The sequence below is a fragment of the Hypomesus nipponensis genome, chromosome 19 (genome assembly GCF_054491055.1).
Source record: "Hypomesus nipponensis isolate SF chromosome 19, ASM5449105v1, whole genome shotgun sequence".
In the NCBI taxonomy this organism is placed as follows: Eukaryota; Metazoa; Chordata; class Actinopteri; order Osmeriformes; family Osmeridae; genus Hypomesus; species Hypomesus nipponensis.
In genome coordinates this window covers 16,853,758-16,871,828 of record NC_140379.1, presented here as the reverse complement: position 1 = coordinate 16,871,828, position 18,071 = coordinate 16,853,758, and the positions used below count along the sequence as shown (strand labels likewise).

Sequence of the window (18,071 nt, the reverse complement as noted above, 5' to 3'; positions counted from 1 at the left end):
CAATTAGCAAAATCTTAGTACAAACAATGGCAAATATCAAAACGGCTCATCACAAGTTGATTGGCCACAGTTAATGGCATTTTATTGGGTTTTCACATGCTTAAACACTTGAAGACAGATGACTGGGGGGAGAAATCAACACCAGACAGGTATGCATGAAACTCAATTTGTAATTCTGACAAGAAAAGCTTTAAAAATTAACTTTATTCCCTTAAGAATGCAAAACAGCACAGGCTCAAAACAGACAGTAAAAATGGGAAACAGATTACTCCACATTAACTACCAATCTGAAACCTTTCCCTGGCCTGACTGAAGGCAAACTGGAGTGTTCACCTGAGGGCACGTTGTCAGACAGAGGTGCCCTCAGTGGGTGGGGCGGTCTTGTTGTCATCAGGCTTCATGGCAGGGAACAGCAGCACCTCCTGTGAGCAAAGTATCAACATCAGATGGTTACATTCATTCACATATCAAGGAGATGAACTGTAAGCCCGAGTATAGATCTTACAGCAGAGGACAGCAGTTAGGTTGTATGAGAGGCTACTGTAGTGCTATCTTGTTAAGAGATTACACCTACAAAATGTTCTTTCCCATGTTTCACTTGATACATTGTTATTCTTGCACTGCCCCATCAACAGAATGGCACAGAAATATTGTTTAACTTCTGGTCCTAGATTAAGGCCGAATCCCAATATTCTGTTTTACCCCTGTGTGTACCCCTTGTCCCTCGAAACTGAGGGGTAAGAGATTAGTTAAAACTGTAGTCATGCATGGAGTCCATTTAAGGCTAGTCAGAGAAATGCGGGATTGTTGTGCAAATCAGCAATGTAACATTTAGCATAGCAAACTAGCGATTAAAAAATATTTTTCAATTAAGAACATGGTTCCAAATATATATGTAAAGGACTGTGTAGAGCACAAAACAAGACTGTTGTAATTTTTTAATCAATTATTTAAGACGAAAATATTACATTTAGGGGACTCTGAATGATCTGTCCGCCATTGTTTCCGGTTGCGCAGTATTCACATACCACTTGGTTTAAAGTAAGCTCCCGAAAACACTAGGTTTTAAGGGGTATGTACCCCTACCCCTCAGCCCTTATTCTCACGTGCAAAACTAAGGGGTAGGGGTAAAGGGTAAGACAGAAATTGGGATTCGGTCTAAGTACTGACTATAAGCACTATTTGTAAGTTGCTTTGGATAAAAGCATCTAAATGGATGCAAATATAAGGTCGTTGTCTAGTAGTATAGTGCCTTGATACCTTGATATTGTTGGAGTCAGTGAGGAACATGGTAAGGCGATCAATGCCCATCCCCCAGCCAGCGGTGGGAGGGAGACCATATTCCAGAGCTGTGCAGAAATTCTCATCGATGAACATGGCCTCAACATCTCCTTCTGCCTTAGCCTGTAAACAACCAAAACAGACATATCAGAAATGACATCTGTTACTGGCTAACTCACTGCATACACTGGGCCAAAAACAACAACCATCTTTTTCTCTTGCACAAGTCCCACTGACCTTGCCCTGTTGCTCAAAGAGCTCCCTCTGGCGGATGGGATCGTTCAACTCAGTGTAAGCATTACAGATCTCCTTCTTCATCACAAAGAGCTCAAAGCGCTCTGTCAGGCCCTTCTCTGACCTGTGCCTGTATGGGGAGAGATGGGCCACAATCGATCAGAGACCTCGGCAATGACGAATGTTTCAGTTAATACTGCTAAGCATGGCAAACGACAATCCAATTCCCCCCAACTACCCTCACAGGAAATGGGTAGGAAAGGCAGCTCACCATTTGGCCAAGGGGCTCATGATCTGGGGGTGGTCACAGATGAATGTGGGGTTGATGCATGTAACTTCCAGGAAGTCTCCCACCAGCTGCAAGGGGGCACAAGCCAAGGTGGGGCAAGTCATGTACTGAGGTCATGGAAACAAACATACAAGGTGACAAAGATGAAAAGAGCACCTTGTCTAGGAGGCGAGCAGTGGTTCTGGGTGGTGGACACTCCACTCCTTTCTGAGCACACAGCTCATCGAAGAATTTCCGGGTCTCTGTGGGAGGACATGTCAGTGTGGTAGACGGTAAAGTGTTGGTGCTGGTTAGCATGAATGACAGTGTTCCAATACATCACAAGGTGTCGTCTCATACCATTGCTGTCATAGGTGTCTGGGGCAGGGAACTTCACACCCATCTCCTTCTCCAGGTCTTTGGTCATACTGACTCTCCTGAAGGGAGGAGTAAAGTCGATCTCGTGGGCCGGTCCCTCTGGACCCTCTGGATGGTAGGTCACCTTGTACCCTCCAGTGATGTGCTTCACCATTCCTGAACAGAGCGAATCAAGTGGGTGATAAACTGCTGAGAGGTTGCTTTTATACAAGTGCTAAGAAAAAGGGTGTGTCCATAGAAGGGGCGTAGGCTTTTTTCCCCAAATGTGGTGCTAGTGGACAGCCTTTTTTGTATATACACAGTAACTGATGATGTGTCAGTTAAATATAAAAGTGTAGGGGGGCAAATTGCAGTTTTCAAAAAGTGGGTGGTCCCAGCCATGTATAATGAAACATACGCCCCTGGTTCATAGATGCACTTAAAACCAGAGGATTAGTATCGCTTAAATTACCTGAAAGAAGATTTTCTGTAATATCCATCAAGTCATGGTAATCTGCATAAGCCATATAGAATTCACACGTGGTGAACTCGGGGTTATGCGTGAGGTCAATCCCCTCATTTCTGAACTGACGACCCACTTCATAAACTCGGTCAATCCCACCGACCACAAGCATCTGGGAACAGAACAGAAGTATGAGCCGTCAGAATAACTATAAAAGCCTGGGCTTGGTGACTGATCATGGGAATGTAAAGGTAAATGTCCCACCTTGTGGTAGAGCTCAGGAGCAATCCTCATGTAGAGGTTCATGTCCAGTTCGTTGTGATAGGTGACGAAAGGACGGGCCACAGCACCACCTGGGATCAAGTTCATCATGGGTGTCTCAATCTGAGGGAAACATCACACTGGTTGTTTATACCAGGGCGGTCCAACCCTGCGCCTGGAGGTCTACTCTCCAGTAGGTGTTTACTCCAACCCCAGGGGCCAATAGTACAAAGCAAGATTTGAGAGGTGACTTCAGGTTTTCAGTGTCATGACGGTGGTTCACTACTTACCAGGGTAGATTAATACACACAGAACTTATGCTACACACCTAACCTGCTCTGGAGCAGGTTAAATTGGAGATAACAGCTCAACAAGTATAAAAGAACCGCTTCCTATAAACGCTTTTGCATTCCCCGACGAGTACCTTGTCATATAGCCAACCGATGTCATCCTACATCAGAGCACCAAAAGCCCAGGCTTCTTGTTGACATTATAAAATTTGCAAGTTAGCCTATTTACCGGTTTGAATCATGTTGTTCTTGAATCTTACATATATGTTCTTTAATTTGCTCCCAAGACTGTTGTAACACCATCGTGCAGCTGAAAGTATAATTCTGAACAGTCTTGCAAACCATAAGAATGCACCTAAGGAACAGATACATTTAATGGAGTACACAATTGTCTTCAGATCTACCCGTGCCTTAATGATGGGGCTGTGATCTTGATAAGCATATTAACCTCTGCATTCACACATGGCCATTTTTTGCCAGCGTTTCTTCCTGCCTTTTGCAACAGCAGTGTTGCTTTTAGCTGTGATTATATTTTTGAATTCTTCATATTTGTTTAATATCATGGTTAGCTCATCTTGTGTAAAATGTGTGTCTTTGGAAGACTTGTCGATGTTTGCGATTGGTCATATGGAGCAAAAACTGTGCATTTAATGTGACTGCGCTCATATACTTGAAACCCATAGGGTGACTTCAGTTGATAAGTTGTGACACCGCTTATGCAGGATTGCAGATGTTAGGCTTAGTAAAGCCAGCTAATGAAAATAAATCCTGGGCATGTTGAAGTTTCTTTATACAGGTCCCAGGTGTCACAAACACGATACAGGTAATAAATAGAACCAGGTAATGTGGATAATGATTGGAATACAAATCTACAGGCTTTCCAGCACAGGTTTGGCCTAAATCTGGTCTGCATATTACCATCTATTTTAGACGACTTCCCACATCACACCAGACTGTTGCATTAATTAAATATATGATTAACTTGCATGAAAAATATATAGCCTGACTCTGAAGCCTTAAAGCCGGAACTCTCCACCATTCCCTCGACCCTAAATCAGAATGTTTAGATATCTGATGCCTCCTATTGGCCACCATGCTCACCTCTAGGAACCCCAGCTGGTCCAGGAAGCTTCGAAGGTAGGAGATGATCTTGGAGCGTGTTATAAACTTCTGCCTCACAGAGTCATTGAGAATCAGATCTAGGTAACGCTGACGGAACCTGGTTTCCTGGGGGGACAAGTGGTAGGGAGAAATGAGCTCCACAGTGCCCAGAATTAAACATGAAAGCCTTTTACGATTCCTTTGGCTCCTTGTGTAGGTTGTAGGCATTGTTGCTTACCTTATCTTTGAGGCCAAAGTGCAGATGGGGCAGCATGTGCAAACAAGGTGACAGCAGGGTCATCTCTATGGGAATGATGCTCAGCTCCCCCTTTTTAGTCTTCCCGGGGTTCCCACGGACTCCAATGATGTCACCACGACGCAGCTTGTTGTTGATTCGCACAAACTCCTCCTCTGATTTGTAATTCCTGCAACACAGAGGGACAGATGGATGGGCCCTAAATGAGTAACATCACAACTTTAAGGAAGTTATACACTGTAATTAAATATCCACTTTACTACCTGTTGTTTGCCATGACTTGAAGCTTGACGCCTTCCCCTCTCAGGTCGTAAAACAGTAACTTGGCCCCCGACTCCCTCTTGGCATGGACACGGCCTTCCAACAACACACAATTGTTTTTATTACTTACTTAAAATGCTCATTTGTTAACCGATTTTACCGTTTTATTAATATCAAACCAATATAAAATATTAGTAGTACCTGACAAACTGAGAACCACATTTGTTAGCTGGTCTCCTGGCTGTAGATGGTTGTATTTCTCGATAAACTCTGTGAGCGACAGATCTACCTGGAACTTGTGTGGGTACGGGTCCTCTGCTGTGCCCTTGAGAGCTTGGATGGCTTGAGTGCGGATCTTGTAGTATTGCTACGACATGGAAGTAGACAGGTTGTCATTTAAAAAGCTTCTCATTCCTGCAGGTTTCAGATATTCTCTTAGCATGTCCTCTTAGTAGACTCGCCCTGTGGGAGTCAGAAGACCAGCACATCATTAGAACTCACGTTAGGGTCAAGGGTCTCTTCATCTGCCCCAAAGGCATTTTGATCTGCTGTGTCATTGGTGTTTTTAGTCTGCTCCTGCTGTTCCTTGACTTTGGCCTCTTTCTCAGCTGCCTTCTTGTCAGCTTTCATCCGCCTCTTTAGCTCACTGACAAAACATACACAGGTAATACACATTAGAGAATCAGTGGAACTAAAACCAGTAGTATCGGTTTGGGGAAAGACAACCTAAAATACGACCATGCAAACCAAGCATACAACGGGAAGGGATACTGTTCATAATTTGGATGACAAAAGGTTGGTTGTTTTCTCATGGAATGGAAAAGCCACCAACCTTTTGTCACCTCGCCAGCGATTCCCCTGAATTAAGGTTGGGACTGTTGCTGAACTGGGGAGAGCCAACTTTATCCCCTGTGCCCTGACCCTGAGGGCTTGGCACACCTGCTGCCTGGCAGCCCTGACCACTGTCAGCATGCCGAAGCAGGCTGATCTACTGACCTACACCATTCAATGACCAGACCTGGAGAGAAACACACAGACTGAGAAAGCTGTCTTTGGGGTCCACATCAAAAGATGACCACAAAGTCTACAGCACAGATTTAAGATGGCTATTGATAGCAGCGCCTGTGGATTGTGTTCACAACGAATCAGAAAATCACCAATTAAGTCCTTTTTTTGAGGTAGCCTACTGACTAGTCGATAGAAGCACACGTCGTGGTAGTTAGCAGCATTAAAACGAAACTACGACATGGAAACGGAACTACAAATTAGCCAACGCCATTTGGTACCGTTTCACTATGCATTGTGGGCTTTGAAGTTCAAAATTATAAGATTGTGGGTGGGGGATTGCAAATGACATTCAAGAAAACTACAAGTACCATGTGCGCTAACACACTTCCCACTGGAACTTGTAGGAGTATCGTCAAATGGAGCGGCTGTTTCTCACATCGTGGTTTCTTTTAACTGATGTAACTGTATGCAACAATTTAATGTAAGCCTAATGTATTGACAAACACATTGCAAATAAGTCTCAATACAGCAATACAGCATTGCAAACGACTATAAAAATGGCTATGCCAATGTGGGACATTATAACCTTACTTTTTGCTGAGTTTCTCTCCGTCCACTGCTGTGACATCAGCCATCTTGACCGTGCTGCAAAGTGACGCCGCCAACGCGTGTACGTATGTGTGATGTTACACTGCGTGAAGACGTTATAGTTCTTCGTTCAAAGGTAGTTTGCAGTCTAGAACACTACAGCAGTGTACTGCTGCTCTCTACTGATGGCATACCAGACTACAGCAACAGTACAGCTTTAATGAGTAGGTTACTGTAAGCTTGAATCAATACAGCTTTCCTCATACAGGTTTTGTGCAGTCATCTGGTCCAGTTTTGTGCATGTATTTTAATGTATGATTATATAATAAACGACTTTTTGGCTAGAGACATCATATTTGTTTGCAACAAAAGATGATTGCTGATTTCGCTCGAGCACCAGGGTTCATAGAGAGAACAACCCAGTCTCATACTTCTGCGTATCTATGAAACGGGTTTATGCTCCTATTTTGCGAGCCATTAGGGATCCACCCTCATCCTTTCGAGCTTCTCTCTGAGTAAGAGAGGCTGGATGGTGTTGAAGGCAATCGAAAAGTCGAAGAGCATAATCCTTACTTGACTTCCCGGCTAGTCCAGGTAAAGTAGTCCCGGTGGAGCAGGTAGAGGACAGCGTCATCAACCCCAACACTCTCACGGTACCCGAACTGCAGGGGGCCAAGCACATGTTCGGTCAGAGGTCTCTGTGGCGCAGAAACAATAGCTCCAGTTCCTTATGTGTGAATTGAGGGCCACCGGTCTGTAGTCGTTGAGCACGGCCGGGTGCCGTCTTGGGTACCGGGCACGAGACATGTTTTCCACAGAAACGGGATATCTTTTTTTTCTTGTTTTTATTTACGAGAATGTTGCTTGGTTTTGGTGGCAAATAATAATTGATGTTTGTTATTTGAAGGTGTTTGAGGTGAAAATTCCCCCACAAAAAAAATAAACACTTGGAAGCTTCGAGATCGTGAACCTCCGGCCGTAAACTCCGAGTCAGGATGATGACGTTAATCGCTAAAGTTGATGACGTTCTGCGGGTGATAGATAGGCCTACATTTACCGTTGATAAAAACGAATGGGAGTATAAACTGCACGTAAAACAGGGATTTGGCGTATGGCATGCAAAATAGACCGTCATAAATACGCAGAATTATGAGACTGGGTTACAAAGAACGGTAACACTGTAGCCCTTGATAACTATATTTCACTGGGGAATGCACGGATACATCTCCTCCACCTTCAGTCAGCGCCTCTACATGCAGGGATACTGTTATAAAAAACAAAAGGAATCTGATTCCAGGTAAACATTTTCCACATTGACCTTTGTCAAAGGATGCATTTTGGTCAGTGTCAATCATGTACTGGGGATAAGTGTCAGGGTTGTGACCCTTTGTTGGCCACCAGAGGCCCTTGCTGTGTTCTTGTTTTTGGTTCTGTTAATTTGTTCTCATTATGACATATTGTTTTCACCTGTGCCTTGTTTGTTCTGTGCTTTTTAAGTGGCTTGGATTTTTAGTTCTGTGCTTAGTTTTTCTCTGACCTGCCACAGAGTGAGAGTCATGCTTTTTGACAATCTATTTTTGTATGCTATTTTCTGCTTCCAATAAAAGGAGGAAAGACACATCTTTTGGAGTCTGCTTTGGGTCCACGCTTGCATTCCTGACAATAAGGAGTAGAATGCCTACAGTAAATAAAAAAAATAAAAAATCAGAATAAAGGACCCACAAAAATGTATCATCTATCTTTATTAATATAGATAGCAGCAGGTTTACAGAAATATTACTGCAAGAGTATACAAATGCCCAACAAAGCAAAAATACATTTATATAGATTTAATTTCTCAAAGGTGATATTTGATGGTTGTTCACATGGTTACTAGAAACCCATTAATGATCTGCATTCCCCTCCCCAAAACTCATAACATATCTGATCTAGCAACAAGTTCACTAAATACAAAAAAATAATATACACACACACACCTTTCTTGAGAACCAAGCAGACTTTTACATCAAATCAAGACACAGATCAGTTTGTGAACAGACAAGCGGATGACACTTAAAAAGGAACTAGAAGACATGTTTGAATTGTAATCTGTGTTTGTCTGAAGTGACATAATCCCAATCATCCAAATCATTCCTGGTACCAAACCGGACTAGAACGTATTTAATTAGGCTGCATAAATAATTAATAGAATTAAAACATCTATTTTAGTTTCCCCTTTGTAATAAAGAATCTAGAAAGACTAGATATAAAAATATATATAGCCTATTAAAAAAGTAACAGATTTACATCTATATTGAGTCAAACTGCATAGCAGTTTGAGACAAAATTTCAACTGCACTGACATTGTACGACAAAAATGCAATGATTATCTTTGTCAAAATAAAAATCTGATGTACAAAGTTGCACAACACTATTATATTTCTTTTTTTCCTGGTCACTGATTTCTTTGCGGCATTTGTAGCACAATCAATGCACAACAGTCTATGGCTTGCAAGATACTAGGGATAATAACAGGCAACAATGGTAAAATAATAATCAGGTACCTACTATAAACGGTTGTCAAGGCACAAGTATACACCTTTAATGTAGTCCTTGTATTAGATATTTCTATGAAATATTTGCTGTACTTGGTGATGTTATACATCATTGGTTAGTCTAGGTGCAAATACAGCTGGAATGGTCCCCCAACTGCTTTGGTTTTCCTTGAGTTGAAAGATACGAGTTAACATGGTGAGTTATCAATGTATCTAAACCTTTTACTTAATACTTTAGAGGGTTTTAATAAATATATAGCTTTTACTGAAAAAGTACAATATTAATAAGCAATACCCCTGCCTGCTCTTCAAATGTCATAGAATCAAGAATACATGTTTCTTGATTTGCTTATGTTTGAAAATGTCACTGTGTACTACAGCACAAAGGTCATTCTATTTACTGTACTGTTTATCGTATCAAATTTTCACATCTAGATCACATATAGAACGTTAACAACTGGTCTAATATTTAGATGGATAGATGCCGTACATACAATCGGTGTACCTTTTTGTTATAAATAGTTTTGTTATAAATGGCTTATTTCTTTACTTAAACATTTTTTCTGTATGGCTTTATTGCACTGGCATAGCTGTTCATGAGGATTTAAGAGGCTGTATTTTGGAAAGAGGTTGATTACTTAATCACATAGATGTGGGGTCAATGTTCCACTAAATAATGGGAAGGGTTTGATTCTTGTGGCATGTTTAAGAAAGCATGCTTAAAGTCAATATTGTCGTATATCTATCTGGCCAAAATCAAAGAAGGAATCCAATGTACAGGAATGTACATGCTACTATTAGGTTGAATTGTACATTTTAACTTCTAAAATCACAACATTCATTTGATAGAAGTTGAAAGGATATGCAGGACAAATACGTCACCCAAAAGCCAAATACATAGAAGAGCTCAATTACATAGCAATTACAAACTAAAAGCACACATTGCACACATTGTGGAACACATATAGACACATCTACATTTGCTATATTTTATCTTTTTTTTTTAGTTATACAAACTAAAACAGTAAAAAAGTTATGATAAAATATCTGTAAATCCTATTAAAAAAAAATCACATAAATAGACATAACTACTGGAAACAATAACTACTATTTCACAAGAGTTGAAGAAAGCCAATCACAGACAGCTCTTTTCTCCAAACCAGGTTTAGAATTCATTCTTCAAGAGTCGGCCCCCTTAAATATCTAAAAGAGCTCAAGCTCTGGGATGGGGAGTTGGGGTACACCAAAGGCCCAACCAATCACATTACTAAAACGAATATTCACCACACTCCATTTGAAAAAAGCTGCTTTTTTTGTAAATATAAAGAAACGCTGAGATAGAGGAAAGCTACAGGAGAGAATGATGAAGGCACTCTGAGCTAATCATCACCATAGAGCAGCCCCTCGTTCACACATACTCAGATTCAGACCAGAAACAAAAGACAACTTCACCGTGGCTGACCACAACACTAAAATGTGATACAAATTTCCAGTTTGGCAGCAGTACATTGCATTTTACCAACTACATCACAATAAGGTGGATTTTAAACAACAACTACTCCTGTCTACTTTCTCCCTGTCATGGTGAGTCACAAACAACATTTTGGAGAACTACCATCAATACAGTATGAGCCATAAAACTGGCTATTCACCAAGTAAAGGTGCTCCCTCAGTTGCCAACTGGGGCCCACTGTAAGCAAGAACGTCGTTAGTTTACAGTTAAGATAAGTAGAAGTATTTTTATACTGATTTCATTTTCCAAGATAAAATGCCTGTTGATGGGCTCAATTCCTGCATGTAGCACCATGGCAAGAGAAACCGACCAATGGATGAAAGCAAAGAATGGCTGCCTTTCTGTAACATGGCAACATTCTTCAAAGCCACCTCCACACTGAAACAGGCGGAAAACCTTCCTCCTTTCTGATCTGTGTATGGATGCAAGTCCAGTTCCTGCGTGCCAGACGCAAGCAAATATATCTGCAGTGGAAAATAACTGCAATACGACACAATATCTACATGTATCTAAAAACAGCTATGACATCAAACATGTACATCCAACAAACAACCAGGCATTCTGAGAAAAGGATGCGATGGGTACAAGTGTAAATGAAAAACACTACAGTTGGTATGAATTATTTTCAATAAGGATTTTCACTCTACCAGATCTACCAGAAAGTGGTAGTAGTTCTATGGTATAATAATCCCACACGTAGGAATGGGTAGATTGAAAAGTAGGTGGGTTGCTGCCAAGGAATATAATATAAAATTAAACCAAAAGTCACAAACTTAATGAGTAACTGGTCTCAATGGAAAAGCATCATAAAGTGCTGAGGGAACATGTGTAAAAAATACTTTTACACTGTCTTCTTTTGATAAGCTGTATGTTTTCTTCTGTCATGACATTTTTCCTAAAATACTTTGTAAAAAAAGGGAAATCAACAAGATATTATGAACCCACAGTCTGGTCCTTGAGAACACAGTATTTTGTGCTAGCTTGCACCATCTGTATAAAACCATGTTTCAAAGTGCTGTACTTAGAACTGATTCTGAGTTAACTGAACATTCCTATGTGGGAGATGTCTCATTCACAGTTGGAGGTGACTGACTTACAACAACAAATTATTTTATTAAACTGGTGTAGTGTCACCACAAAACTATATCATCTAGCCATTTCTTTCCCACCCAACCCATGTCCAGGTCTGGCAACGAGAAGTACTTCTCTCTGTGCCTCTCAGAGTCCTCGTCATGAAGACTGCATTCAGAATATAAGTTACAATTGGTAAAGAAGCCCACCATAAAGTTTGGTTCATTACTCCCACTAACCACACTCAGAAGGTCAAAATACAAACAAACATACGGGTATTAAATGCATTTAGCTTTGAACAGCAAATGTCTGATTTGTGTTCAAACCACAACCTTTGTTTGTCACACACCAAACAACAAGGGCACAAAAGAGGATTTACCAGAGGCCCATTGCAGTCCTAATAGGAACGAGTGAGGTTGTTGCCCTGCTCCTGAAGACTAACTAGCAGGTCATCTATCTTCTCCATGTTCTGAGATGCAGTCATGCTGCTCTGCATGCTCCTGGACTCAGACATGGACTGGTCGAGCAGGGACTGGATCTGGGCATCACTCTCTCTCTGGTCCTGGCCAGACTGACTGATGGCAATAATCTGATCAGACAGGGTGTTTCCTGGCGTGTTTATCAGTTGACCACACTCTGTGAAAGAAAGAAAATCACTTATTAAGTGAAAAAAAGAAAGAAAATGTAATTTATAAAAAATAAAAGTTTATCTAAAAAATACATACACACGTTACATTAAATTTTTATGTGATCTTTACCATTCTGGATGCCAAAGAGGAAGAGGCCAGGCGGCTGAGCTTGGCTGGGCTGACTGAGGTTCCCTCCAACAGCAGTCTGGAACATGGAGCCTTGTTGCTGTACTGGGGAGGAGGTGGTCGTCTGCAGGCCCGCCACGCCATTCTGCGTGGTGAAGATGGCCGTGGGAGGGAGATCTTGGTTGGCTATGCCCCCCTGCAGGGTGGCCATGTTGGACTGGGGCATGAAGAGGGTGACTGGCTGCTCGGGGCCTCTGTTGGAGCTGGGGACCAACTGCATCGGCTGCTGCTCCTGGAACAAGCCTGGCTGCCGAGGCTCCTGTGTGTTCCCCACCACCGAGCTCTGGTTCTGGAAGGCCATGGGCTCGGAGCCCTCCTGCTGGCTGACGGTCACCATGCTGGCCTGGGAGAAGAGCATGGAGGGGTTTTGGGAGTCCTGAGAGGCCAGGTTGCTGCTGCTCATGGGGGGCATCTGGGCCTGGCTAAACAGGAGACTGGAGGGCTGCTCTGGGGTGGAGAGGGGATTGCTGCAGAATAGAAGCCCGGCCTGCTGCAGCTGACTGGGAGAGAGGGTGTTCGCAGGTGGGTGAGGGGAGATGTTCTGGAACATGGAGCTCTGCTGGGGGGGCTGTGGCTGGGCTTGAGGTTGAGACGGCTGCTGCTGCTCCATGGGAGTTCCCTGCTGGATGGGCGAGAGCTGACTCTGAGCCTGGAACACTGACTGGGGCTCCGCAGCAGAGGTCTGCAGGGCGCTGAGGAAGGCCAGCTGCTGCTGCTGGCTGCCCCCGGCACCAAGCTGAGCAGGCAGAGTGCTCTGTGGGAGGAACAGGCCCGGGGCAGATGGAGGCTGCTCTGGAGATAGGCTTGTCCCACTCAGGACTGTCAGGGTGTTCTGGAAGAGAGCTGCCTGCACCTGCTCCTGGGTGGGGGAGGTTTTCTGGGTGTGGAATAGCGTCCCCTGCGGGTCCTGTGCCTCAGCCAGGGGGCTGGGGTTGTGAAACAGGGGTGGGGAGGGGTGGGAAGGGGTCTGTTGGAGAAAGTTGGTCTGAATGGAGAGGAGCTCATTGGCTTGTTGAAATAGTGCCGCTTGCTGCTGCTGCTGCTTCTGTTGTTGTTGTTGTTGTTGCTGCTGCTGGGCCTGCTGAAAGAGGGATCCGTGGTTCTGCACCATGCCCTGAGGAGAACCCTGTTGCTCAGAGGATTCATCTCGAGATCCTCCCTGGAACATGCCGCACTGCATGGGGATCTGAGACTGGAACAGCTGGAGGTTCTCCAGGACCTGTTGCTGCTGCTGCTGCTGCTGGAGCTGCTGTTGCTGCTGCTGCTGCTGTTGTTGAATCTGATGCTGCTGAATTTGTTGCTGCTGTTGTATTTGCTGTTGTTGTTGCATCTGTTGCTGCTGTTGTATTTGCTGTTGCTGTTGTATTTGCTGTTGCTGTTGTATTTGTTGTTGCTGTTGTATTTGTTGTTGCTGTTGATGCTGTTGTTGCTGTTGTTGCTGTTGATGCTGTTGTATTTGTTGTTGCTGCTGCAGTTGTTGCTGCTGTTGGAGCTGTTGTTGCCGTTGCTGCTGCTTGGTCATGGAGGTCTCTGTCTGCAGTGGCAGGCTGCAGAAGCCCTTGGCCTGCAGTTGTCGGACCGCCTGCTCCAGCTGGGCCACCTCATCTGGGGGTAGAAGGGGAAGCTGGTGCTGCTGGGGGGCTGGATCTCCACACATGCGGCCCAAGGCCCCAGCACTGCTGCCTGGCCTGCCCTGCTGCAGCAGAGGGTCTGTGGGCACGGGGAAGGAGCTGGTGGGTGCGATGTCCTGCTTCTGGATGGTGTTTAGCGCCTCTCCACTGGAGAAAACCGCTGCTTGGGAGTTGTCGGGGTCTCCTGTAGGCCGGAGCAGGGAGTTGGAGAACGGGCTACTGTTGGCCGGTAGACTGGAGCTCATGTCCAGGGTTTGCTGGGCCGGACACAACACATCCAAGGTCTGCTGGGAAGACATAAAAGGGGTAAACGGTGACACACTATAAGAAAAACAAACAATTTCTTGAAAAAAATAAAATAAATATCAGCACTGGTATAACTGTCACCTTGAAAACTGCAGCTGGTTGGATGTTGCTAGAAACCTCCATTGGAGTGACCTCTTCTCTCTTAACTAAAGGCAACATCGAGGGCATCAAGGCACTGTCAATAACTGTAGGATAAGAAGCATTGTTTTAGAAAAATGAGGACAATCACTGCATACACACTACGCACTATGTACACTCAAATTCAGAGTTGCAATACAAATGGACTACCTTTCATTCGTTCATCGTAAGGACATGGTTTGACTGGAGAAGGAACCTCTTTCTTCACAGACACATCCACACTTATCCCTGCTAGATCAAACACAGACCAACAGGCAGGATGAGCACCTGACAATAAAAGACTTGAACTTGTAATTATAATTATATTATATAAGTATGAGTATAAGTATGGGTTTCAACAACTGCTTAACATCTGCTCTAATTATGGGGTTGATTTTGATGTTCAATATAATGCCAAGAAGAGTGTGCTAATGGTCTGTAGAACTAAGGATGACAAGGATATTAAGTTCCCTGCCTTTCAACTTTCTGGCATTTTCTGGGGGTGTCCAATAGTACCAAATACTTCGGGCACATTATTACAGACACGTTGGAGGATGATGCCAAAATGTTCAGACAGAGGAGATTGCTGTATGTCCAAGCTAACATGTTGGTTATAAAATTCCACCACTGTACACTTGGCGTTCAAATTAATTTGTTACGAGCCTACTGCACCCCTCTCTATACAGCTCCACTCTGGGTGAATTACAAGAGGGAGAGCTTACGTAAATTGAAAGTAGCCTATAATGACTGTCTTAGGATACTCCTGAAGAAACCCGGGAGTCCTAGAGCCAGTGAGCTGTTCTGCAATGTGGGTCTAACCACCTTCATGGCCTTGTGGATGAATCTTACTTTAAAGTTTATGAGTGGGCTGGACCGCTCTGTAAAAGATATCATTGATCTGATGACAAACCCTGGCCGTAGCTCTGTCCAGTACACCTCTAAGATCTGGGAACACTGGCACGAGTGCCTTTTTTAGACCTTCTTTCCTTGCGTATTTCTATTTAATGCATTGTTTGTATGTATGGTTTGTTTTTTGTGTTTTCTTTTTACCATGTGGCCCTTGAGCCTGTAATAAAGTTTATATGACAAATGTTTCTACTGTAGGTCAAACAGATCTAATTATTCTTCTCTTCACATTCTGACTCAACTGTTTTGTTTTCAACCGTTCAAACTCCTCAACAGCTCAACAGTAACTACCGTTTGAATGGAGCGAGGGATCGTTTGTTATGTACAGGATACAGACATGTTCAATATACATATGAAAGGGTCCAGTGATTTTCTAGGTAGACGATTAACACTTCCATGTTTTGTTTCACAGTTTGTGTTCCCTTCTCTCTCCCTTCCGGCTAGCTCACTGGCAGTCCTTGCAACGGTTCTCAAAGGACTTTCAGGCAACTAGGAGTGATGAAGGACAATAGGACGGGGCAAACCCTGCCCTGTTCCTGACTCGACATGGTTTCCTGGTCTAAAGATCAAAAAGATCACACAAAGCACATTTACAGAACAAACTTGTACTTCTCCAAATTTGTGATTGCATCCCTGGACTTTCGGACCTCTGCAGCCAATGGGTTGACTGACCTGGGTCTGGAGTATAGGTAAAGGACTGGACATCGTGAGATCTTCCAGCATTGGTCACCACGTAAATCCCCACGCACACAGCGGAAGTGATGCTGGGGTTCTGGTATGGAGGAACCTTCACTATCAAGTGATTCTAAGGACAAGGACAAATTCAAGTACATAAAGAGTCATCATTCAGCGTGCAACTACAGGCTCACATTGGCCTATTGTCAATAATAACAACAACATGTAGGTGTGACATACAACATTTCAGCCAACCAAAACCATAACAGTCTTTTATGGGAGCACATTTGCCACAATATAGCCCAGAGGAAGGATTCGACTGATGTGTGTAAGATACTTTAGCTAAACTTGACGCAGACTTGCCTCATTTGTGGGTGACTAGTTCAGACATGAAACGCTGTCAATCTGCCTTTGTGTAACATGCCTGATAAATCAGAGTGATGAAGGCAGAGGACTAACCCATCTGACAGAAGCTTTGATTACCTAATGAGCTCCCAAGGGTAAAGGTTTAGAGTGGACTGTTGAGACACCCTCATTGTGACCACTGGGGCTCGAAGGAATTAGGTCACAAAACAATGAGGCCACTCAGATCCTGAAGTGAGCAGCAATTTAATGTGATTACATCTAAACACCCAACAAATCTCTGCCGGCCCCTTGTATCTAATCACCTCATCAGATACTGTCATCAATCATCAGGCACCAAAATAGCCAGGGAACTGACAGATATACCTGATGAAACAGCTCCATGTCTATTTCAGCCTCTGCCTTCCAAGACTTGTCATCTGGAAGTTAAATATATTCAGGGTCAATGGTACGCTGGAGGAGTCACAACACTGATGACAGATTTAAATCCGTGTGAGAAGAGGATTGGGCAATTCACCTGATACGTTTTCCTGGAACACGACTTTGGTGTCTTTGAGGAAGTTCTTGCCGATGATGAACACCTCGTCCCCGCCCCTCGCGCAACAGCTGTGGAGGGACTTCTTCAGGATCTCAGGCACCCCAGCAGGCTGGGCTGTGTGACAGGACACGCACGCACACACACACACGCCTTTTAGACAAGCTCAGGCTCTGGCTGAGCTACCCCTCGATCCCCACATCTCAGGGGCCCCGAGCTGCTGGCATTTAGAGAAGAGCAGGATGCCAGCATAAAAGCTTAAACCAATTGCTCCAGACTACCTTGTGATTTCTTGGAAGGCACATGGCTAATCTCTGGGAAACGGTAATTGTGTTCTAATTGCACTGCCGGGAAAATATGGGTCCAATAAAACAGAGTGTGTGTAAAGGTGTGTCCTTTCCTGTTTGCACAATTTCTGATCGTTATACAAACTTGGGGAAAAAAGCAAAAGCAGTTGGATTTGACCCCTGCAGGCCCACTATCTCACAGGCTTTAGAAAGTCAACATAAACAAGTCCTGACTCCTCCCCCTCTTTCCCAGATCCAGCTTTCACAGGGCACACCCCCCCCGCACCTCCGCTCACCACAGACAGAGGCAGACGCAACTGAAGATTCCTGCTCTATATTTTCTGGCCAGATATTACCCTGGTCGGATTGCACTCTGGCTCTCTGTTAACAATGAAAGTACACAGTTCTCCTAATCCCACCAGCTAAGAAACTCTCTTACACCCCAAAGCTGTTTTTCCTGTTTCATATAAAAACCGTTTTTCATTCTGCAACTAGCCACACCCCATACCCCTAAGCGGGAACACATGACTCATTCTCAGGGGAGTCTTCACACAGACTCTTTAAATATAACATTCAACAGGAAAATGAGCTCCTGCGTTTGAATCATTACTTATGGCATGCTTGATCAGAATCAGAAGGGATTTTATTTGCCATGAATGTTTACACAAACAAGGAATTTACCTTGGCAGGGAGGTGCATACATTAAACATATAGGAATATTGAAACTGAAATATGTGGACTAACTATACAAAAGGAGCAATTATTGATTACCAGGATTCCATCGGAAAAATCTGACAGTAAGATACATGGTGTACAGAATGGTAACAGTGTCACGGCTAACCCATCTTCTAGCCCTGGCTGGTGACGTGTGTCAGAGCTGGGCCCTGGGAAGCTGGTGGTGGGGGGGGGGGGGGGGGGGGGGCTGGTGGCTGGGGGGGGGGGAGCTGGTG

The 18,071-nt window shown here is 43.8% G+C and overlaps 2 protein-coding genes across 6 annotated transcripts in view; both read right to left on the bottom strand.

Annotated features, from left to right (window-relative positions):
* Positions 1–51: 51 nt before the first annotated feature.
* On the bottom strand, positions 52–7,263 carry kars1 (lysyl-tRNA synthetase 1). Of its 3 annotated transcripts, XM_084682783.1 has the most exons (15): positions 6,372–6,481; positions 5,605–5,790; positions 5,274–5,418; positions 4,974–5,139; positions 4,775–4,868; positions 4,494–4,680; positions 4,256–4,381; positions 2,868–2,987; positions 2,613–2,775; positions 2,144–2,317; positions 1,961–2,046; positions 1,787–1,872; positions 1,519–1,645; positions 1,261–1,404; positions 52–422 (listed from the first exon to the last, which is right to left on the bottom strand). In XM_084682783.1, exons 2-15 carry the CDS (start codon positions 5,742–5,744, stop codon positions 348–350), a joined length of 1,833 nt encoding a protein of 610 aa, XP_084538909.1. In that variant the 5' UTR covers positions 5,745–5,790; positions 6,372–6,481; the 3' UTR covers positions 52–347. The 3 variants fall into 3 exon arrangements, with proteins under 3 accessions (XP_084538909.1, XP_084538911.1, XP_084538910.1); XM_084682785.1 differs by lacking the exons at positions 5,605–5,790; positions 6,372–6,481 and adding an exon at positions 6,942–7,263; XM_084682784.1 differs by lacking the exon at positions 5,605–5,790 and having other exon boundaries at positions 6,372–6,487.
* An 830-nt stretch (positions 7,264–8,093) lies between these two features.
* Positions 8,094–18,071, bottom strand: part of nfat5b (nuclear factor of activated T cells 5b) — a 35,946-nt gene continuing 25,968 nt past the window's right edge. The window contains exons 7-13 of one of the 3 annotated variants that reach the window (XM_084681814.1): positions 16,817–16,951; positions 16,666–16,718; positions 15,934–16,066; positions 14,527–14,607; positions 14,320–14,423; positions 12,245–14,219; positions 8,094–12,122 (exon numbers count right to left, since the gene is read on the bottom strand). In XM_084681814.1, the coding sequence (XP_084537940.1) occupies positions 11,884–12,122; positions 12,245–14,219; positions 14,320–14,423; positions 14,527–14,607; positions 15,934–16,066; positions 16,666–16,718; positions 16,817–16,951 (2,720 nt within the window). In that variant the 3' untranslated portion in view covers positions 8,094–11,883. The remainder of the gene's footprint in view (positions 12,123–12,244; positions 14,220–14,319; positions 14,424–14,526; positions 14,608–15,933; positions 16,067–16,665; positions 16,719–16,816; positions 16,952–18,071) is intronic. The other 2 variants (XM_084681816.1, XM_084681817.1) reach the window with 2 other exon arrangements.

Bases quoted from the DNA above. Each gene is read 5' to 3' on its own strand.
- kars1 (XM_084682783.1), bottom strand. From the start codon at position 5,744: ATGCTGACAGTGGTCAGGGCTGCCAGGCAGCAGGTGTGCCAAGCCCTC. The intron at 2,318-2,612 runs GTAATTTAAGCG...CGCTCTGTTCAG, and splicing joins TACAGAAAATCTTCTTTCAG to GAATGGTGAAGCACATCACT. The intron at 1,873-1,960 runs GTGCTCTTTTCA...GCCCCCTTGCAG, and splicing joins CTGCTCGCCTCCTAGACAAG to CTGGTGGGAGACTTCCTGGA.